The sequence below is a fragment of the Brachionichthys hirsutus genome, chromosome 15, assembly GCF_040956055.1.
Source record: "Brachionichthys hirsutus isolate HB-005 chromosome 15, CSIRO-AGI_Bhir_v1, whole genome shotgun sequence".
NCBI classification, from domain to species: domain Eukaryota; kingdom Metazoa; phylum Chordata; class Actinopteri; order Lophiiformes; family Brachionichthyidae; genus Brachionichthys; species Brachionichthys hirsutus.
In genome coordinates, this window is record NC_090911.1 from 9,366,329 (window position 1) to 9,384,696 (window position 18,368).

General features: G+C 49.2%; 1 protein-coding gene across 1 annotated transcript; it reads left to right on the forward strand.

The window, feature by feature from the left end:
• The first annotated feature begins 15,125 nt into the window (after positions 1-15,125).
• On the forward strand, positions 15,126-16,898 carry ticam1 (TIR domain containing adaptor molecule 1). Its single transcript, XM_068749031.1, has one exon. It carries the CDS (start codon positions 15,126-15,128, stop codon positions 16,896-16,898), a length of 1,773 nt encoding a protein of 590 aa, XP_068605132.1.
• Positions 16,899-18,368: the final 1,470 nt, after the last annotated feature.

Consider the following 18,368-nt stretch of genomic DNA (forward strand, 5'->3'; position numbering starts at 1 on the left):
AAAATTATTAAGGTGGAAACCCAATAGGAGGCAATCCCCCCCCCCCCCTCGTTGGCATGTTTGAGGGCAGCAGGGAAACATCTGGGAGTCTGTTGGGAATCATGCGACAGTGAAAGACCCGAGACCGGAATCTATAATGTTACATTCTCATTCACAAAAAAAACATTTGTGTTTTTATTTATTTTCAACTGTATCCCAATGAGACAGTGGGGGGGGGGGCTCCAATTAAACTCATCAGCTATGATAATGAACTACGCAGGAATGATGATGATGATGATGATGATGATGGCTCCAGCAGGGGAGGAGATAATCCGACATCCAACCGCCAGGCTGCGCAGACGACAATAGCAGGAAGACAGCTCCATCCATTCAGCTCTCCGGGCAGCTCCGAAACGGGAATTACAGCCCTTCAGACGCCGGCTGCTCTGTGGCGAGAGGTTGAGGCTTTAACGCAACGCCCTAAGAGGCTTGGAAGTGAGGACGTCGAGGCAGATCGAGAGAGTATTCATCCCTGATAATAGTCCTCGCTAGATTATGTACAGCAAATGTGAGCGTACTGAAATGGACCCTAAACTTCGACCTACTCCAGGCTGTAGGATTTATGGATAAGGCCTCACCTCAAGGCAAACTAGTCAGCTTCCCTGCAGCCTCTGCTGCAGCAGCCACCTTGAGGGTCAAACCACTGAGGGGGAAACGTTTGGCTTATTTGGTACAGTGCATCATCTTTAAAAAAGAAAAAGAAATGTGTCCACCCAGAAGGTTGCGGTGGGATGTGAGCCATGCGCCCCGAGGCCCGCATTTCTGGAGGAAGTCAGACAGCGCAAAAAAAAAAAAAAAAAAGGCTGTTTCCGTGAATTCAGGATGCGCAAGAAGACATTCCTGTCAAAGTCTCGACAACTAGAAGCAAGAAAAAAAAAATCATCCGTGGACGCGTCTTGACGCTCAGCAACCCGCCACTGGAACGTTTTAATGAGTTTGTTCCGGCGCCTTGTTTTCATGGCTGCGCTTTTACGCGCGCATCCGCGCAGACGGGATCGCGTCATGCGTCATGGCGCGAGACGGGTGGCGGCTCTCCATGCTCTCCCTGGTCGGCTTCCCGCTGCCCAGGTGCATCACGCCGACTCACCGGGGTAGACGGGCGTGCGTTAACGTCGATGCGGTGACAGATGCGCCAACGAAGCCAGTGCGCGCTGTTTAGCGGGGGGGGGGGGGAATAGCCACCATTTATGCGCGCTCTTCCCCCGAGAAACGGGAGAGTGAGATGAATCAAAGTTGGAGTGTCTGGGAGACTCGCACCAGCATCTCTCCGGCTCTTATTCACGGCTCGAACACGCCGATCAAAACTTTCCACGCACGGGAACCGGCGCGTCTGTACATCTTGTACCATCGATGCGCGGCGATGGCAAAAAAAAAAGGTTCCAACCGCAAATCCCGTTTTTCTCGGGGTACCCCCCCCCCCCCCCCTCCCTCGTGAAATAACCACGAAAGACCGGTTTTGGTCCTCCCGCTGGCATCTCTAACGCGTGCGCGCCGCATCTCAGCACCCCGGCCAGACCCCGCCGCGTCACGTCAGAGTTTCACATGTGCGCAATCAGCAGAAAAAAACCCTTCAGATCATCCCATTGATTACAGAAGCATCGTTTCCTTCGCTTTGCGCCGGATTGAACCAAAACGCACGCGCGCGCGCTTTCGTGTCTTTCTGAGGACATACTTACGTTCTCCTCCACCTCGTGTCCGGAGAGCGGCGGGATTCGCCGTCCACGTCGGCTCGGGTCGGGGCTGATGCTGGCTTCCCTCTGAGGATCGGTTCGCTCTCATCACTTCCTCTCTCCACAGACTGAGCGTCTGCTCCTGATCCACGGTCTGAGGGCAGGAGGGGAGGGGAGGTTCGGTTTGGTACCGGGAGCGCGGCCATTGGCTCGGAGGAGATAGCTTTGATGGAATGCGCGACGGCCATTGGACGGCTGGAAGACCCCGGAGGAGCTGCTGTCGTGTATTATTCAGCTGAAACCGGGAGGGGAGCGGCGGCGGCGGAGGAGGAGGAGGAGGAGGACAATGCCTCGTGTTTCAGAGCTTTCATTGGTGGACTTATCCATCAGTTCGTAGCTTCCAATATGGACAAACAGTCAAACTGGAGCGTTCATGTAAACCTTAACGTGTCTGCGGTGGTTAGTGGCGCTTATTATGGGCTGTTGTTTCAGTTTATTCCATAAGAAAAATATTATCTGACCTGCAGAAAACCCACAAATGATTTCTCTTGCTTGCTTTCTTTGTCCTATTTCGGGAATAAAGATCTTGTAAAATGAAAATAAAATAAACTGTAGACAGAATGGAGCAAATATAAATAAATGAAAGAGCTCTTAACGCTCAACATCAAATCAATCCAGTGCGTGTATGACATTCTGCAAGTGTGCGTGTGCGTGTGCGTGTTTCTGCTCCATATAGGCTATACGAGAAGGCTGGAGCTGCAGAATTTTCCACACATGCAGGAGTCGGGGAGGAAATGGTGCATGGATAATTCTCTCTTCAGATCCTCTTGTGCGCGCTCGGAGAGGAACTCGGCTGAATCAATAGCGCTCAAAAGCTTTCTCGTGTTCCTTTTCGCACTTGAGAGGCCGCGGAGTCCGGTGCGGTCCATTTTAGGCATTTTCTGGAGATGATGCTCTGAATAAAGGAAAGAGAAAGAGGAACCCAGCGCTCCTTCTGCAGAGCGGTAATAATGATGCTTGACCTGCAGGCCCCGTGAACGCACCGTTTCACATCCATAACGCGCGGGCTATTGTTAACCTGCACGCTGAGCCGATGTGCGCGCACACAGGGAAGGGGGGGGGGGGGGGCTCTTCTCTGACCGGTAGCCATGGTGATTGGACACATTTCTCCACACAGAGAAAAGGTGTGCCGATTATTGCGCGGCGTTGAAGGCGCGTTTTTCTTAATTGGTGGGAATGTTGCGCACAGAATTCCGGCCCCGACACTTTATTCATCATTCAGTCAGTTCCCAACATCCACATGAGAGCAGCAGCCTTGGCTTCAATTTCCTATAAGCTCCTAATCTCTAGATTCAGCCGCAGCCTCAATCACAGCTCTTTCACAAATCTTACCATGTGGGAGTTTGTGCGGCTGCTATCATGTGAAAAACTTATAATTCCATGGTTAGATATTTTTTCTTTTTTGGGGGGGGGGGGGCTTTTCCGATACAGCAGAGTTTAAATCAGATGTAAATGTAAATTTTACAACCTCTGCAGCAGACATTTCTGGTTCTGGTTTCTTCATCTCTTTTGTAATTGTCTTGATTTTTTCTGGATTTGAAGAAACTTTCCTTCCTAATTCAAACTCCTTCAAGTCTTCAGAGCTTCATTGTTTCCCCTGGGTTAGTCTGCATAAATGCTTTTATGTCAGTTCCAAATGTAACTTCGGGATCCAGGCCAGGGCAGCCCAAAGAATCTTGATATCAATTTGTCCCAAAGTCTCAACTCTTCTCCGTAGAGTCCACTAAAGGCCAGATTGAAGGCCAACCGCCCGTTGACGTCCTTCTGATTGCAGTTTATTTGAAATATCTTGTGAAAATGTCTCCTGTTTTGACTCCTGCAGTATGAAGCTGTTTTTGCACTCCATTGAATTTTCTACTTGTGTTTTAAATTTGTAAGCATTTAACAAACCAGATTGTCTATATATCTGGCTCCATTGGAACAGACACATCTGTCCATTTATCGATCTGCTCATCTGCTGCTGAGTAAAATGTTCCATGCAATCATTTGCAGGCTAAAATAACAACAGACAAAAGTATTTCCGAATGAGTCCGGGGGCCATTGGACGCCACAGCCGCTTCTTCTCGCCTCCAAACGTAAGCGCCTATAAAGTGCGGCTCATCATTGGACACATGCAGCTTCTGTTTATTTGATGGGTCAGACACTCCTTGCATGGCTGTATTGTTTCTCATAGAGCTAATTGCCAAACAGTGTGAACATCTTACCTTTGTATCATCAACGCTATGGCGCGGCCCCCGCCAACGCCATCTCCGCCGTCGTGGGTTTGCCTCCTGTTGGGTTTCATTCTTGCGCGATGCCAGGAGCAAATTCTCCGTCTCAATTAATCACTGAGTTTCTAATGGAACGCTTCCCTTCGGGAGGAGGCTCATCACAGAGAGGGGGCTGCGAGTCAGTGTTGTTTGTGAAGCTGCTCTGATTGCCTGAATGCATTCTCAGCTTTGGAGTCACTGCAGATGTCTGCTAATTGTGGTGATTATGGTGAGCGGGGGGGTCGGAATACGTAATGACTTTCCCGTTGCTTTCATGCCTCGCATCCTTTTGGATCGGTGCATCTGCTGCGCGAGGAAGAGCATCCGCAAGGTTCGGAGGCAGACAAAAGTGACATGGGGGGGGGGGGGTGGTCTGGGCACTGACTTTTGGATGGGCAGTTATTCTAATATCAACTGGGTCCTTTTATTCTTTATTTCTGTTCATCGACCCAGATGGCGTAAAGTCCTTCCCGCTCCTCTTCGGCTCTATGTTCCCCTTCTGTCGACTCTTTTTCTGCTTTTCTTGACAGATATAATTTGAACATTCTGGATCAACCTTTCTCTCTGGCAAAAATGAGACCCCGGCTTTTACTTTTAAATTCAAATCAAGGCAATAAGTTGAGTCAAAACCTCAGCAGAGCGAGGAAATGATAACGCCCGGTTTCGATTCGAGGCCCTTTTTTGACCCCATTTTTGAGACTTAAGACTCATTATGTCCTCCTGAGACCCAGCCAGTTAGCATGTCCTCTGTAGTGGACATTTGTCCATTACAGAGGACATGCTAACTGGCTGGGTCTCAGGAGAATATAGGCAGTGTGGCATGCTTCATCTTGGACGTTGTTGGTTGTGCAGTGGGCATTTGGAAGCTCATGCAGATCCACTGATCCCAGACCCGGCTATCGGAAGGTGGAAGGAATTCTATCATGTCGGGGAAATGTTTAGCACGGGTATATCATCAGGCACCAGACGAAGCAGAGCCGTGCGTCGCTTCCCTGAGCAGCAGCTACACGAGGGATGCGAGCAGGCGTGACACGTGACTTTAGGTGTGTTTTACAAACACAGGATATGGTGTTATCACCCAAAGTGCACTGGACTCTGCACGGCAGGGGCATCCTCATCCCTGAGCCAAACTTTTCTGACTGCATACCGGAATGGGACTGGATGTTACAATCCTTTTTTACCTTGATAAATGGGTAGGGATTATAGTCATCACAGGGCAGGATAGAAGGGGCTAAGGGTTTCATTGGGGTCATCAGGTGGGCACCCTCCATCATAGGTGTTTCACTGAACAGGCCCACGACACCTCAAGAGGGTTCAGCAGCAACACCTGGCGTCCCGGGTGTGCCCCCCTCTGCCTTACCCCCTTCTATACCCCCTGATGTTGTCTCTGTCATTTTGGGGCCCAGCTGTTGTCTCTTCTCCTGATCCAGAGCCACTGGCTTGCTCGTTCAGCAGCACTGGACAGGGCTCTGATGATTTGCCGTTGGGCCTGGCCCCGGATTCCCATGCCCCTGAGGAGACTAGTAGCAGTCCTGCCTACAAAGCCTCTGCAGCCCACTTCTACAGGGAGGACTGTGGTCTTCCAGCCCCGTTGTTCAGCATCCGCTGCCAGCTCAGCATACCGAAGCTTCTTCCGCTCAAAGGCCTCGCCTATATTATCCTCCCATGGCACTGTGAGCTCTATGATGTAAACACTTCGAATTGAGGTAGACCACAACACAAGATCTGGCCTGAGGTTGGTCGTGGCGATCTCCACTGGAAAGCAGAGTCTCTGCTCCAGATCAACAAGGAGCTTCCAGTCCCGTGCTGCTCCCATCTGTCCTACCTCTGATTTTGGAATACATCTTTTTTGTTGTTTTTCCCCTTCACGGACAAAATGTCCTAATGATGTAAGATGGGAGGAAAGGGGGGGCAGGGCATTGACGACCATTCTTCTATTCTCCAGTGCAGCTGCCAGACACTTCAGGACTTGATTGTGCCGCCAGGTGTAACGGCCTTGTGTAAGGCTTGTCTTGCAGCCAACTAGAATGTGCTTCAAGTTTGCTGGAGATGGACAGAGGGGGCATGTAGGATCTTCTCCGTACCATTGGTTGAGGTTCTGTGGCGATGGTAGCACATCATATGTCGCTCGCAGGATAAAGCTGGTTCGATAAGCTTCCATGTCCCACATCTCTCTCCAAGAGAGCTTGCGCTTCTCGACATCTTCCCAACGCATCCATTGACCTTGCTTTCCTTGTGAGACAGCCTTTGCACACCTTGCAGCCTGCTCCTCTCGGCGAACCTCCTCGACCACCAGCCCACGTCGCTGAGCTGGAGATGCCTTGCACCAGGATGGTTTACCCTCCTCTAGGCCAATGCCTCCTCTTCCCATTTGCACGTGGCCGACAATATCCCGGTGCTTAAGGGCTGATTTAGCCTGGTGTATAGCTACAGTTGGAGTCCACTTCCTCCCAGTTGCAATTGCAGGAGCGGTTTGAGCTACACAGGGGTCTCGAGAATCTGTCAGCATCATCTCCAGCCTGACTTTGCTGCTCTTGTATTCCTCTGTGAGGCTACATAGAGGAAGCTCCAGGATGCCTTTACCATACAGTGCTATGTTGGTAAGGCACCTGGGAAGCCCAAGCCATTTCCTGGCAAAAGAGCTGATGACCCTCTCCAGCTTCTCAACCTTCGAGCACGGTACCTCATAAATGGTCAGAGGCCACATCAGCCGAGGTATGAGACCAAACTGAAGACACCAAAGCTTCAGCCTGCCAGGGAGCATGGTCCTGTCAATGCTCTGAAGACCGCTGATGGCATCCCGTCTAAGCTGCTCCACTTGAACCATATCCTTAAGGGTTGCATCGTACCAACGCCCGAGGCTCTTGATTGGCTTCTCTAACACAGTTGGTATGGGCTCCTCGCCGATGTTAAAGCGCTGGTCTGATAGCTTCCCTTTCACCACAGATAAGCTCCTGGACTTGCTCGGTTTAAACCTCATCCGGGCCCATTCGATGTTCTCCTGCAACTTCTTCAGCAGCCGTCTTGTGCATGGAATGGTTGAGGTTAGAGTGGTCATATCATCCATGTATGCCCTAATGGGAGGGAGGCGCAAGCCTGGTTTTAGCCGCTCTCCTCCCACCACCCATCGAGATGCACGGATAATGACTTCCATGGCCATGGTGAAGACAAGTGGGGAAATGGTGCATCCTGCCATGATGCCCACCTCCAGATGCTGCCAAGCCGTGGTGTACTCTGCTGTTGACAGGCATATCTGCACATCTCGGAAGTAGGCCCTGACGAGGGCAGTGATAGCATCTGGAACTTGAAAATAGCTAAATGCCGACCATAAGATGTTGTGTGGAACCGAGCCAAAGGCATTGGCCAAATCAAGGAAAACAACATGGAGGTCTCTTCCATCCCTTTTTGCAGCCTGGACTTGGTGCCATATCATGCTCAGGTGCTCCATGCACCCGGGAAAGCCTGGCATCCCCGCTTTCTGCACAGATGTGTCAATGAAGTTGTTCACTTCCAGATAGTTAGTCAGCCTGTGAGCCACTACACTGAAGAAGATTTTACCCTCTACATTCAGGAGACTGATTTGGCGGAACTGGCTAATATCAGTAGAGTCCTTTTCCTTTGGGATCAGGATGCTCCCTGCCCTTCGCCAGGCTGTTGGTATCGTCTGCTTCAGCCATACCAGCCTCATCAGTCGCCATAGGAAACGCAGGACATCTGGTGCGTACTTATAGAGTTTGTATGGCACCCCGTTGATCCCGGGGGAGGATGCTGCTCTTGCTCGGCGTACAGTTCTTTCTACTTCACTCCACTTGGGAGGGCTGACGTCTAGCTGATGTTTTGGAGGATGTAACGGTGGCATGTCATGTGGTAGTGAGACCTGTTCATGTCGGCGGCTGTCGGAGTATATTTGTGATAGGTGGGCTTCGAGGTCTTCCCTTGTTGTTTGGAGATTTCCATTTTTCTCCTTCGTGAACAGACCCTTTACAAACTTGAAAGGGTCTTTGAAGAAGTTAGCTCTTGCCCATTCCTTCTTTCTACGCCTCTTTCTCAGGTTTTCAGCTCTTCTCAGTACTGATAGCCGGTTCTTAATTTCTGCCTGCAGCACGTTTATGCCCTCCTTCTCTTCCTCTGTGGTTTTCCTCCACTGTTTCTTCAGCTGCCTTCTTTCTTTGACCAGTTGAATTATTTCCTGCTGTCTCCTGGATTGAATAGGGATGGATGGTGTTTTCTTCCTTTTGCTTGCAGCGCCGAAGCGTTCAGCTCCATAGTTGTAAATGAGCTCTCCCATTCTATCCAGTTTCTTCACTGCATTTCCACGAAGCTGCTCCAACAGCAATATGAGGTCTGTGTTGACTGTTTCCCATACCTTTTTGTCACAGGATTTTGGCCAGTTAATGGGTGACTTCCGCTCCTGGGTCTTCGTTTCTGTTGCATGATGTTGTATGCTAGGCTCATGGTACTCTGCTGTGCTTGATTCCTCCTCCTCTTGGACAGGGGGATTGATGTCCTGCGGACTATGGTTTACGTCCTGCCGCTGAACTTCACTTGACTGACTCGACTTGCTTCTTAAGAAGTAGTGGTCGATGCGAGATCCCTGCACCACTTTCTTCAAACATTTTTTCCTGCCTTGATGTATCTTTAGGCCTGCAGCAGATGTAACCTTCGCCCAGCCACAAATGCAACTCTGGAGCGTTTTTCCTGGAGTTGATGTTGTTTTCTCAGGTAAAGTGCTGATCATCATGTTCATTGTCGAGTTCGTTCCAGGGTCAATTACCGTGTGGTCTGCCATTGAATCATCTTCCGCCCCCGCTCTCGCAGATTCTAGGGGTATTTTCTCATTTAGATTTTTCGTAGCCAATATTGGGTGGGATATGTGCACTACAGTGCCATACCCCTCCCACCACAGGGAGCTAGCCTGTGGCAGGCCCGGCGGGGTCTTTCCCTCCTGTCTGCAGTCTTTCCAAGCTGTCACAAGGTCTTTCCCTAGTTGCCAGCTGATCTTTCCCAGCAGTCACTGGTTTATCCAGATGATCAGTTTTACAAACACAGGATATGGTGTTATCACCCAAAGTGCACTGGACTCTGCACGGCAGGGGCATCCTCATCCCTGAGCCAAACTTTTCTGACTGCATACCGGAATGGGACTGGATGTTACAATCCTTTTTTACCTTGATAAATGGGTAGGGATTATAGTCATCACAGGGCAGGATAGAAGGGGCTAAGGGTTTCATTGGGGTCATCAGGTGGGCACCCTCCATCATAGGTGTTTCACTGAACAGGCCCACGACACCTCAAGAGGGTTCAGCAGCAACACCTGGCGTCCCGGGTGTGCCCCCCTCTGCCTTACCCCCTTCTATACCCCCTGATGTTGTCTCTGTCATTTTGGGGCCCAGCTGTTGTCTCTTCTCCTGATCCAGAGCCACTGGCTTGCTCGTTCAGCAGCACTGGACAGGGCTCTGATGATTTGCCGTTGGGCCTGGCCCCGGATTCCCATGCCCCTGAGGAGACTAGTAGCAGTCCTGCCTACAAAGCCTCTGCAGCCCACTTCTACAGGGAGGACTGTGGTCTTCCAGCCCCGTTGTTCAGCATCCGCTGCCAGCTCAGCATACCGAAGCTTCTTCCGCTCAAAGGCCTCGCCTATATTATCCTCCCATGGCACTGTGAGCTCTATGATGTAAACACTTCGAATTGAGGTAGACCACAACACAAGATCTGGCCTGAGGTTGGTCGTGGCGATCTCCACTGGAAAGCAGAGTCTCTGCTCCAGATCAACAAGGAGCTTCCAGTCCCGTGCTGCTCCCATCTGTCCTACCTCTGATTTTGGAATACATCTTTTTTGTTGTTTTTCCCCTTCACGGACAAAATGTCCTAATGATGTAAGATGGGAGGAAAGGGGGGGCAGGGCATTGACGACCATTCTTCTATTCTCCAGTGCAGCTGCCAGACACTTCAGGACTTGATTGTGCCGCCAGGTGTAACGGCCTTGTGTAAGGCTTGTCTTGCAGCCAACTAGAATGTGCTTCAAGTTTGCTGGAGATGGACAGAGGGGGCATGTAGGATCTTCTCCGTACCATTGGTTGAGGTTCTGTGGCGATGGTAGCACATCATATGTCGCTCGCAGGATAAAGCTGGTTCGATAAGCTTCCATGTCCCACATCTCTCTCCAAGAGAGCTTGCGCTTCTCGACATCTTCCCAACGCATCCATTGACCTTGCTTTCCTTGTGAGACAGCCTTTGCACACCTTGCAGCCTGCTCCTCTCGGCGAACCTCCTCGACCACCAGATACAACCGAGCAGAGATGCTGCCAGCCTGTCAGGCAGGATGTTGGGTGTTGGGGGGGGGGGGGGGGAGGTAAAGCACATTTCGAATGCTGATTAGCAAGTAACATTATCAAGCAGCTTCTGCAGTGGGAAATGCAAAAGTGTGGTTTATGGTGCAAAGTGAAGAAGAGGAGGAAAAGGAATCAGCTCTGCCAGTATCCCAGTGGAGCCGATCATCGTGGCCACCTGCAAACCTTGGGAGCCAGTGTCTCTTGTTTTGTTTGAGATATTTAGTTTAGCATTTTGTCCATCTATGAGTAACAAGCATCTACTTTTTCTTTGGTAAAAACACTGACCTTGGCAGGTATATGCTTTATAAAGCAGGAGGAGCAGTGGTAATAATTAGGTCTTGTTATCTGCCGGATGATGGAATCAATACCGACGTCAGTTAGCCAGGCTTTGAACAAAGGCGACAAAATCAGCGCCGGAAAGTTTATTAAATAACTTTAGATCTCATTTGTTTCATCTGAATTACAGAGTAAATGTAGAACTCCAGAACTCAGAGCCAGAATCAGCATTTGCTGTTTGCTGGCTGGCGATAATTCTTCAATGAGATGTTATGAGCGCTGCATCAACCTTTTCATCTCTCTCTCTCTCTCTCTCTGCTAAAAAAAGTCAAATAAAGATACATCGCCAAGGAAATAAAGGAAAAATACTAATAAGTAAATATGTAATTAATTTGATCCAATTTAAAGCACTTTAGCTGCAAAGACAGAAATAAACTACATTCACCTACCTTCCTACCTTTTTCCCGTTATTTTACAGCAGAAATAAAACATGCTATGCTAATTCAAACGCCATGTCTGTAAATTGCCTTTTAACAATCTCTCAAATTGAGAGGATTATACGCGATTATTCTCACGGCGACTCTGGACGCTGAACTGGAACAAATCACGGTCACGCATTTAGCATATTAACGACGTTAAATATCAAACGTTCTCTCCCCTCTGCTGCAAATGCAAAGACGCCTGATTTAGCGTGGATGTGCTTTTTTTTTTTTTTGCGAGGCAGGAGTCAGCTATTCCTTTGGGGCGAGTGCCCTTGCTGTCACACTGATTAAAGACTTTGTCTTGATATGAGCATAAACTGCTCCATGCCCCATCGCCGTCGATGTCTGTGCATGCGTGAGTGTGTGTCTGTGTGTGTGTGTGTGTGCATATGCGTCCCCCCCCCCCCCCCCCCCATCACCAGAGGCTGTATTATGCATTGTTGTTGGCATGGCCTACATGCTCAACCAAGCATGGTCCGGTGTGGTACAGTACACACATCTTCCCATCCACACGGCGCTCCCTTGTCGTGTCCGCGGGACTTTGCTTCATTTACCTTTGCTCCTGATTTAATGCTCGTTAACTGTCATATCGACTCAGATCTGTTGTAGCGCTTTGTCAACAACACAAACTCCTCTCGGTGTGTGTGTGTGTGATAACCAGGGTTGTTATTTTTGCTCTGATACACCTCCTGGCCTCGGCTGGACTAGGCGGACTGCACAAAGCCGCAGCGACGCATTTTACGCCCGTCTTATGCACTGTTGAATATTTGTTTTCAGGAAAACTGTGCAGGAAAGAGCAAACTTTCCCTGCTGGCTGAAAGCTGAGGCTTTGGGTGCAGGCGGTTCATTCAGAGGCCAAAGACACAAACTCCTATCTGTGTCTGTCTTCATGCACATGTGTGGTGAGCATATATATATATATGTGTGACAGCCAGAAGCAGGGTGTGTTAAATTCTCCTAGCATGTGTGACGAATCAGGTGTGGCTGGGAAAGGAGCGGCGCGATCCGTAGCCTCTCACAGACTGATTTCTAAAGACGCCATCGATCCCAAAAGGTCGATCTCGCCCCATATTTTGCCTCGTCTCTATTTCGCCATCTTGTCTTTATCCATATCTGCATCTTCCTCTGCTTCCACCCGGCTTCGTGTTTTTTGCTCATTTTAAATATACATCATGTAGAATATGGGAGATAGATAAAAGGGGTGAGAGAGAGAGCATCCCCCACTCATACATCTTTCATCCTAATCCATAGTCTCTGTCCAAGAAAGGGCCTCCTTTTCACGCGTCTGCCCTAAAGCCTCTTATACGTGACCCCGCCGCCTCTCCCTAAGGCTTGCTCCCACGGCCAGAAACCACATTCTCAGAGGCGGACACACGCACATCTGTGCATTTTGGTTTATGGCAACAAGCCACACGCAGAAAAGTTTCACTCGTTTTGTGAGGAACCCGGTAAACAAGCAAGAGGTCAGAATACATTTGTCGCTAAAGCCGCACGAAGCCGGGCAGTGACAGAACATCTTAGGATAGGCTTTAGCCAGGAGGTGAAGGCACATTTACCGGCAGGCTGACTCACACAGCTGCTGGGAGAGCCTGTCTCTCGTTAAAAGAGCTGGCCTCAATAAAGATGGACGTCTGGCAGCCCGTTACGTAACTGACGGAGGACGATCCCGAGGCTGTGTGCACGAGTGTGTTCGTGCAAGTGCTTTTGTGTGTGTGTGTGTGCGTGTGTGTGTGTGTGTGTGTGTTTTGGTGGTACACACAGACTGTGCAGTGTGTGTGGGTGTTCAAGAAAAATCATGTGCATACATCATGTCTTGTTAGGGACAGAACAAAGGTTATTGGGGAGGGGTCGGATCTTCTTTCACTTCTTTCAAGTCTTTTTTAAAATACTTTTGCCCCCCCCCACCAATCTAAATAAATGAATACGGGTACTATGTTGAAATGGCAGAATCCAAACTAAAACGTTTATTTTCTTTGCAGAAGAATGATGAAGGGAGATGAAATGTTAAATTACGGTCGAGCTAGCTCCAACGTTCCCTTCACTAAAATGCTAACCTCCCATCCACGTTGAATAGAAGACTTTTAAACAAGTTGCCTTCAGGTGACGTTAGCATGTTGTCACTTTTTTTGTTGATGCTCTCATTGAAATGAGTTTGTATTTGTATGACACAATGTCTCCTGCACAAGGAGATGAATCCTAATGTTTGTGTCCAATGGAAGGTGTTTTAGATTTCATGCTAGATTTCACAGTTTAGTGTACAAAAATTTATCCACAGATTTGGGTAAAACATATTTAATATAGATCATCGCCAAAGGGTTGAAGGTTAAATTGTTCTTGGTATCTTTATAGGCCAACCATGAAAAGTAAAAGTGAATTAGAGTTTGTTTTTTTTTACTGATTTTAGAATCCGTAAATGGAGTTTTCAATGTTAAAATTAAATATGTTTTACTGACTCCATTCTGGATCCGATCCGGATGACATTCGGTGGCGAGATAGAGGCCCCCACCTTGCATGGCTGTGCCAAATCCCATAAACATCGATCAATAATCAACCGAGATATTGAGCAACACATTTTGAAGCTCCATTGACTGCAATGTAAACAACAATTTCCAGCTGATCCATAAGCCGGCATCTCATCTGGATCGTCACCGAAATGTAATCAACTGTTCCTGGTAGCATTCCCAACATTTCCTGAAAATGTCATCCATATCCGTCCAGCAGACGGACGGACGGACGCCTCGGTGGAGGTAAAAAAAAGGAAGTGTAGAATCTAAAAAATTAACCCAGTTTTCAACCAGCCACCTTTTTAGTCCAGTATTTGGGTTGCTGCCTCTCGACGGTTATGCTTGAACCAACAGGCCTGCGGTCATGTGGCATATGTGCTATACAGCGTGGAGGCACACATGCATACCGACGCTATACCACACGTCCTATAGACTCACCGTCCTCCCTCAGAAGTCGTCACGCAGCAAACATATCGCCCGGCGCCAAGAACAGAGAGGCTCTCTGTCTGCGCTGCACGGAGGCTTGCACTCTTGCCTGCTGTATAGTGACCCCGCCCCTGGTAAATACAGGGCTAGAGGTTTACTACAGGGCTAGAGGTTTGCTCCCGGGGACTAAAAATACACTTGCCTCTCAGCAGAAAGGGAGCAAAAGCCAGAATTCTTCTCTCCACCCGACCTATTGTGCAAGAGGAGCTAAAGGCTCTCTCTCACTCGCCCCCCCCCCCCATGATGTTCAATCTATTTATTTCCTCTTTCGCAGATCTGTCGCGAGAGATTTCAGAAGACAAAAAGCGTCACAAAGTAACCCGAAGGAGCTGAGCAGTCATTCTGGAGAACATTTGCTTTTACAAAGACGTCTATCATCTGATTGGTCTGGGTTTTTTTTTTTTTTTTTGCGTTCTGCCTTCTTCTCTCTTTTGTCCCTCGTGGGCTCTCTTTCTTTCTCTTTGTTAACTGTTTCATCACATGTTTCAGTCAGGCAGGCGCCTGCATGTAACATCCATAGTAACCGGTGGACTTTGTACCACCAGTTTGATAAGACTCACCAACGTCCAGCGGAGTCCTGCGATCGATCTGATAGGCTGATGAGGACTTCCTGCGTGTTTTCTGACCTTCAAGCTAATGTGGAAATGAACTTTTGGCTACTTCCTTATTTTCACTTAGAAGCACGCTGATTCACTTGAATGCAATGGTACACATGACTCCCGACAAGTGAGTAATCCTTTCATTGAGAAAATATGTGTAGTCGAGTGGTGGGACAGTTAATATCTTAAATGCCCTCTGGGCTGTTTAAATGCTTGGCGTGTTGCGTCGCGAACATACATGCAAGACTTTTTAACTTCTGACGCTTACTGATTTTAATCTCCACAGGCACAAGAATGCCCGTGAAACTTGCGCAGCCCTCGCCGGGGTCGCTCTTTGAAGAAATGACGATTGAAGCGTTGGAAAGTCGCACGCGATCCTGTCCGTCTGTCACCGGCTGAAGGTTGAGCATAGCAAGCAAAAACCAAACATGAGTCAGACGGCGCAAGAAGAGGAGCGCCTGGGACTCAAAGGCGTCTTCGAAATACTGGTTGAGACGCCTCCCGAGCGACTGTTGAGCCTGACATTCCAGCTGAGGGAGTCACCTGAGGATAATATCATCCATGCCTTGTGTCTGATAGTCCTGCAGAGGCAGGCGCAGGGTCTCGGCAAGCTCCTCGCCATGACGGAGAGCTGTGTGGCAAAGCATCTGGCCGAAAAGTGGCAGATGAGTGACGGCAACTTGGAGGATTTTGCCGTTCAGTGTGGCCGTTTCCAAGATTTTACGTTGGAAGATTCAGCGGCGTTGGCTCGCATTTTCAGAGTCTTGTCGGAACAGAGGTTGTGTAATCCCCTGCTGAGAGATCTGGCCTATAGGAGAGCCCTTTCCAGGAGCGGCGATGAGAACGTGGCGTATTTTCGACTCAGAGAGGAAGCTCAGGCCGTCTGTGGGGCCGAGTTTGCAGAGTGGGTGCTGCACTCCTCCATGGAGCTCAAGTCGGGATCGTGCCTTGATCTTCAAGGCAACCTTTACGAAGGAAGCCCGACTTTGAAAGTGACTCCGTCCCAGGACTCGTCAGCGAGAGCGTGCGGCCTGCCCAGCTCCCTGCAGGCCAGCTCCTCCACGCTCTCATACCCGACTCATTTAGAGATAAGCACGCCCCCGGCAACATCGATTCAAGACACCAAAAGAAGTCCAGAAGCATCGGATGAATCCCACCCAAACTCTTCCGCTGTCAGATCCGGAGCCAGAATTACACCTCCGCATCCACAGGCGTGTGAGGCGCATCAGTTTAAATCCAATCACCCTCCTTTGCTCAATGAAAAGAAACACTCGAGGACGGGGGAAGCATTTGCCGCAGAGAGCATTAAGTTAGGCGGTCTTATCGCTCCAACCCAAGCCTCACGAACAACAACCGCGTCACATTTTGCAACAAACACGGCACCCAAGACGCATGCTGCTAATGAAATAGATGAAAGTGCAGAAGAAGAAGAAGAAGAAGAGGAAACATTTTATCCATTTGTTATCCTGCATGCACCAGAAGACGCTGACATGGCTGAGACGATGAGGGGAAGACTGGAAGCGGTCATCGGTAGCGCCGGTGCGACTTTCTCTGATGACTTCGCCATCCCCGGGAAGAGCACCCTGAGGTGCGTGGAGGATGCCATCAACAACACAGCCTTCACTCTGCTGCTGCTCAGCCGCAACTTCGACACCCCCATGCTGAACATGGAGACGGACTCGGCCCTCATCAACTCCCTGAACAAGACGCACAAATACAACACCGTCATCCCGCTGCTGCCACGGGAGAACTGCATGCCGAAGAGCAGCATCCCTCCCGTTTTGAACACTTTAGTTCCTCTGGTGGAGAACAGGAACTTTGAGGGGAAAATACTGAAGTGTTTGTCTCTGGCAAAGATTAAAAGTCAAAGGAAAATCTGGGCCGAGGAGCAGAGGGTGAAAGTTCAGATACGGAGGCAGGAAAGGCTGGAGCATAAAAAGCAGCAGATTAAAGAGTCTGAAGCAGTCCAACCGCTGGAGAAAGAGAACCTGAGGCTTTTAATGACACACAAACTTCTCCTGGGTCCGGCCGTGCCCCCGGAACAGGAAGGCGGAGACGGCAGGTCTTTGTGGCAGCAGCACCCAAACATTCACATCGAGAACGCCAAGTACATTATGATCGGCAATGACTCTCAGATGACGGTGGATTTGGGTGGAGGGGGAAACAAAGACGATTCGGTCTGTACAGAGGAGGAGAAATGATGGAGGAGAGAAATCTGACATCTCCGGGATAGAGACAAATGCAAAATGATGTCGAGGCCTGAACACTAAAATCTACATGCACAATATTGCAAATTGTTTTCAAACCTGTTGGTTTGGGGGGGGGGGGGGGGGGGGGGACTTCAGATCCTCACAAAGGAAATGTTGTTGTGATGCCATAATGAGTCTGCTGAGAAGCGCTGGGAAGAATATTTAGCAGAAGACTGCCATCTAATGACCGATGTGTGGTACGCGCTCCCGGATCTCATTAACCTGAACTCTCTTTAGGAGCAAGGAAGCAACGCTCCTTACATGGCTCCTCATTACTCCTCAGAGTATAGCAGGAGCAAGCAGAGAGTTGGAGATAATGCTGGTTTTATTATTATTAAACTGATTTTAAGATATATTTTTGATATAGGCACAAGTTTCTGATGTTTTGTGAACCTAACTGCACCCAGACGGGTCGATTAACAATTCGGACCGGAAATAAGGGCAAGCAGGAACATTAACTACCCGAGAACCAGGTAAAACACTTAAATTATAAATATATATTTATGTTTTATGTATTTTCTTCCTTCTTGCCCCGTTTTCTGTTTCCATTTCTAACTGCATTACTGAATATTCTTTAAAAATAGTTTTAAGTCTCTCCAGAATGTCGTGAGAGAAAGCACATATTTCTACCAAAGCCAAACAATCAAGGCACGCGTCCAAAAATATTTACACCATTGGGATTCTAACAATTATAAAGAAGCTGAATAAGCTGAATAAAATGATCTTATTCTTCTTTGGAACACTGTCCCATTCAGTTCCAGTTCTGATTAATCCGGTGGTTCAAGCAGAATATTAAGGGAAATAAAACGAGTTCTTATCTGCCACACTGACGCACTTTTGTGTCACAAACGTGTTGGACACATCTGTTTTGCTATGACGTCATGATGCAGCGTTGCAGAAAAAGAAAAAGAAAGAAGCTTTTTCCAGTTCTCGATGAGAACACGAGAACTCCACCTTCGGTTTGTAGTTCTTCAGCAGACTTGAGGAGGGAGGAGCGCGCATGCGCATTACGCTGCGTCCTCCGACCAGTGCGGCAGGAAAAGCGCAGAGCGAAGCCGCGGCGGAGAGAGAGAGGGAGGGGGAGAACATGGACCGAATCCCGCCTCGAGTTGACGTGTGAAACCGTCCGCCGGTGTCGGACCGTCTTCCGCCGGCCCGCCTGAGGATAAAACATGTCCGGGACTCTCTTTAAATCCGGTTCCTAAACGGCGCAGCCAGGGATCTTTACGCGCACTGGAGGATGGCGCTCGTCTAAACGGAGCGTCCCTGTTTTTTTTTTTTTGGGGGGGGGGGGGGGTATCGTGCTCTCCAGTCATCAAGGCCGTTGCTGCGGTGAATTCCTCTGGATGGGATGTCATCCGCACTCAGGAGGAGTTCCCGAGCCTGACGGATCCTCCGGCTGCGGCGCGTAGACGGCTCAAG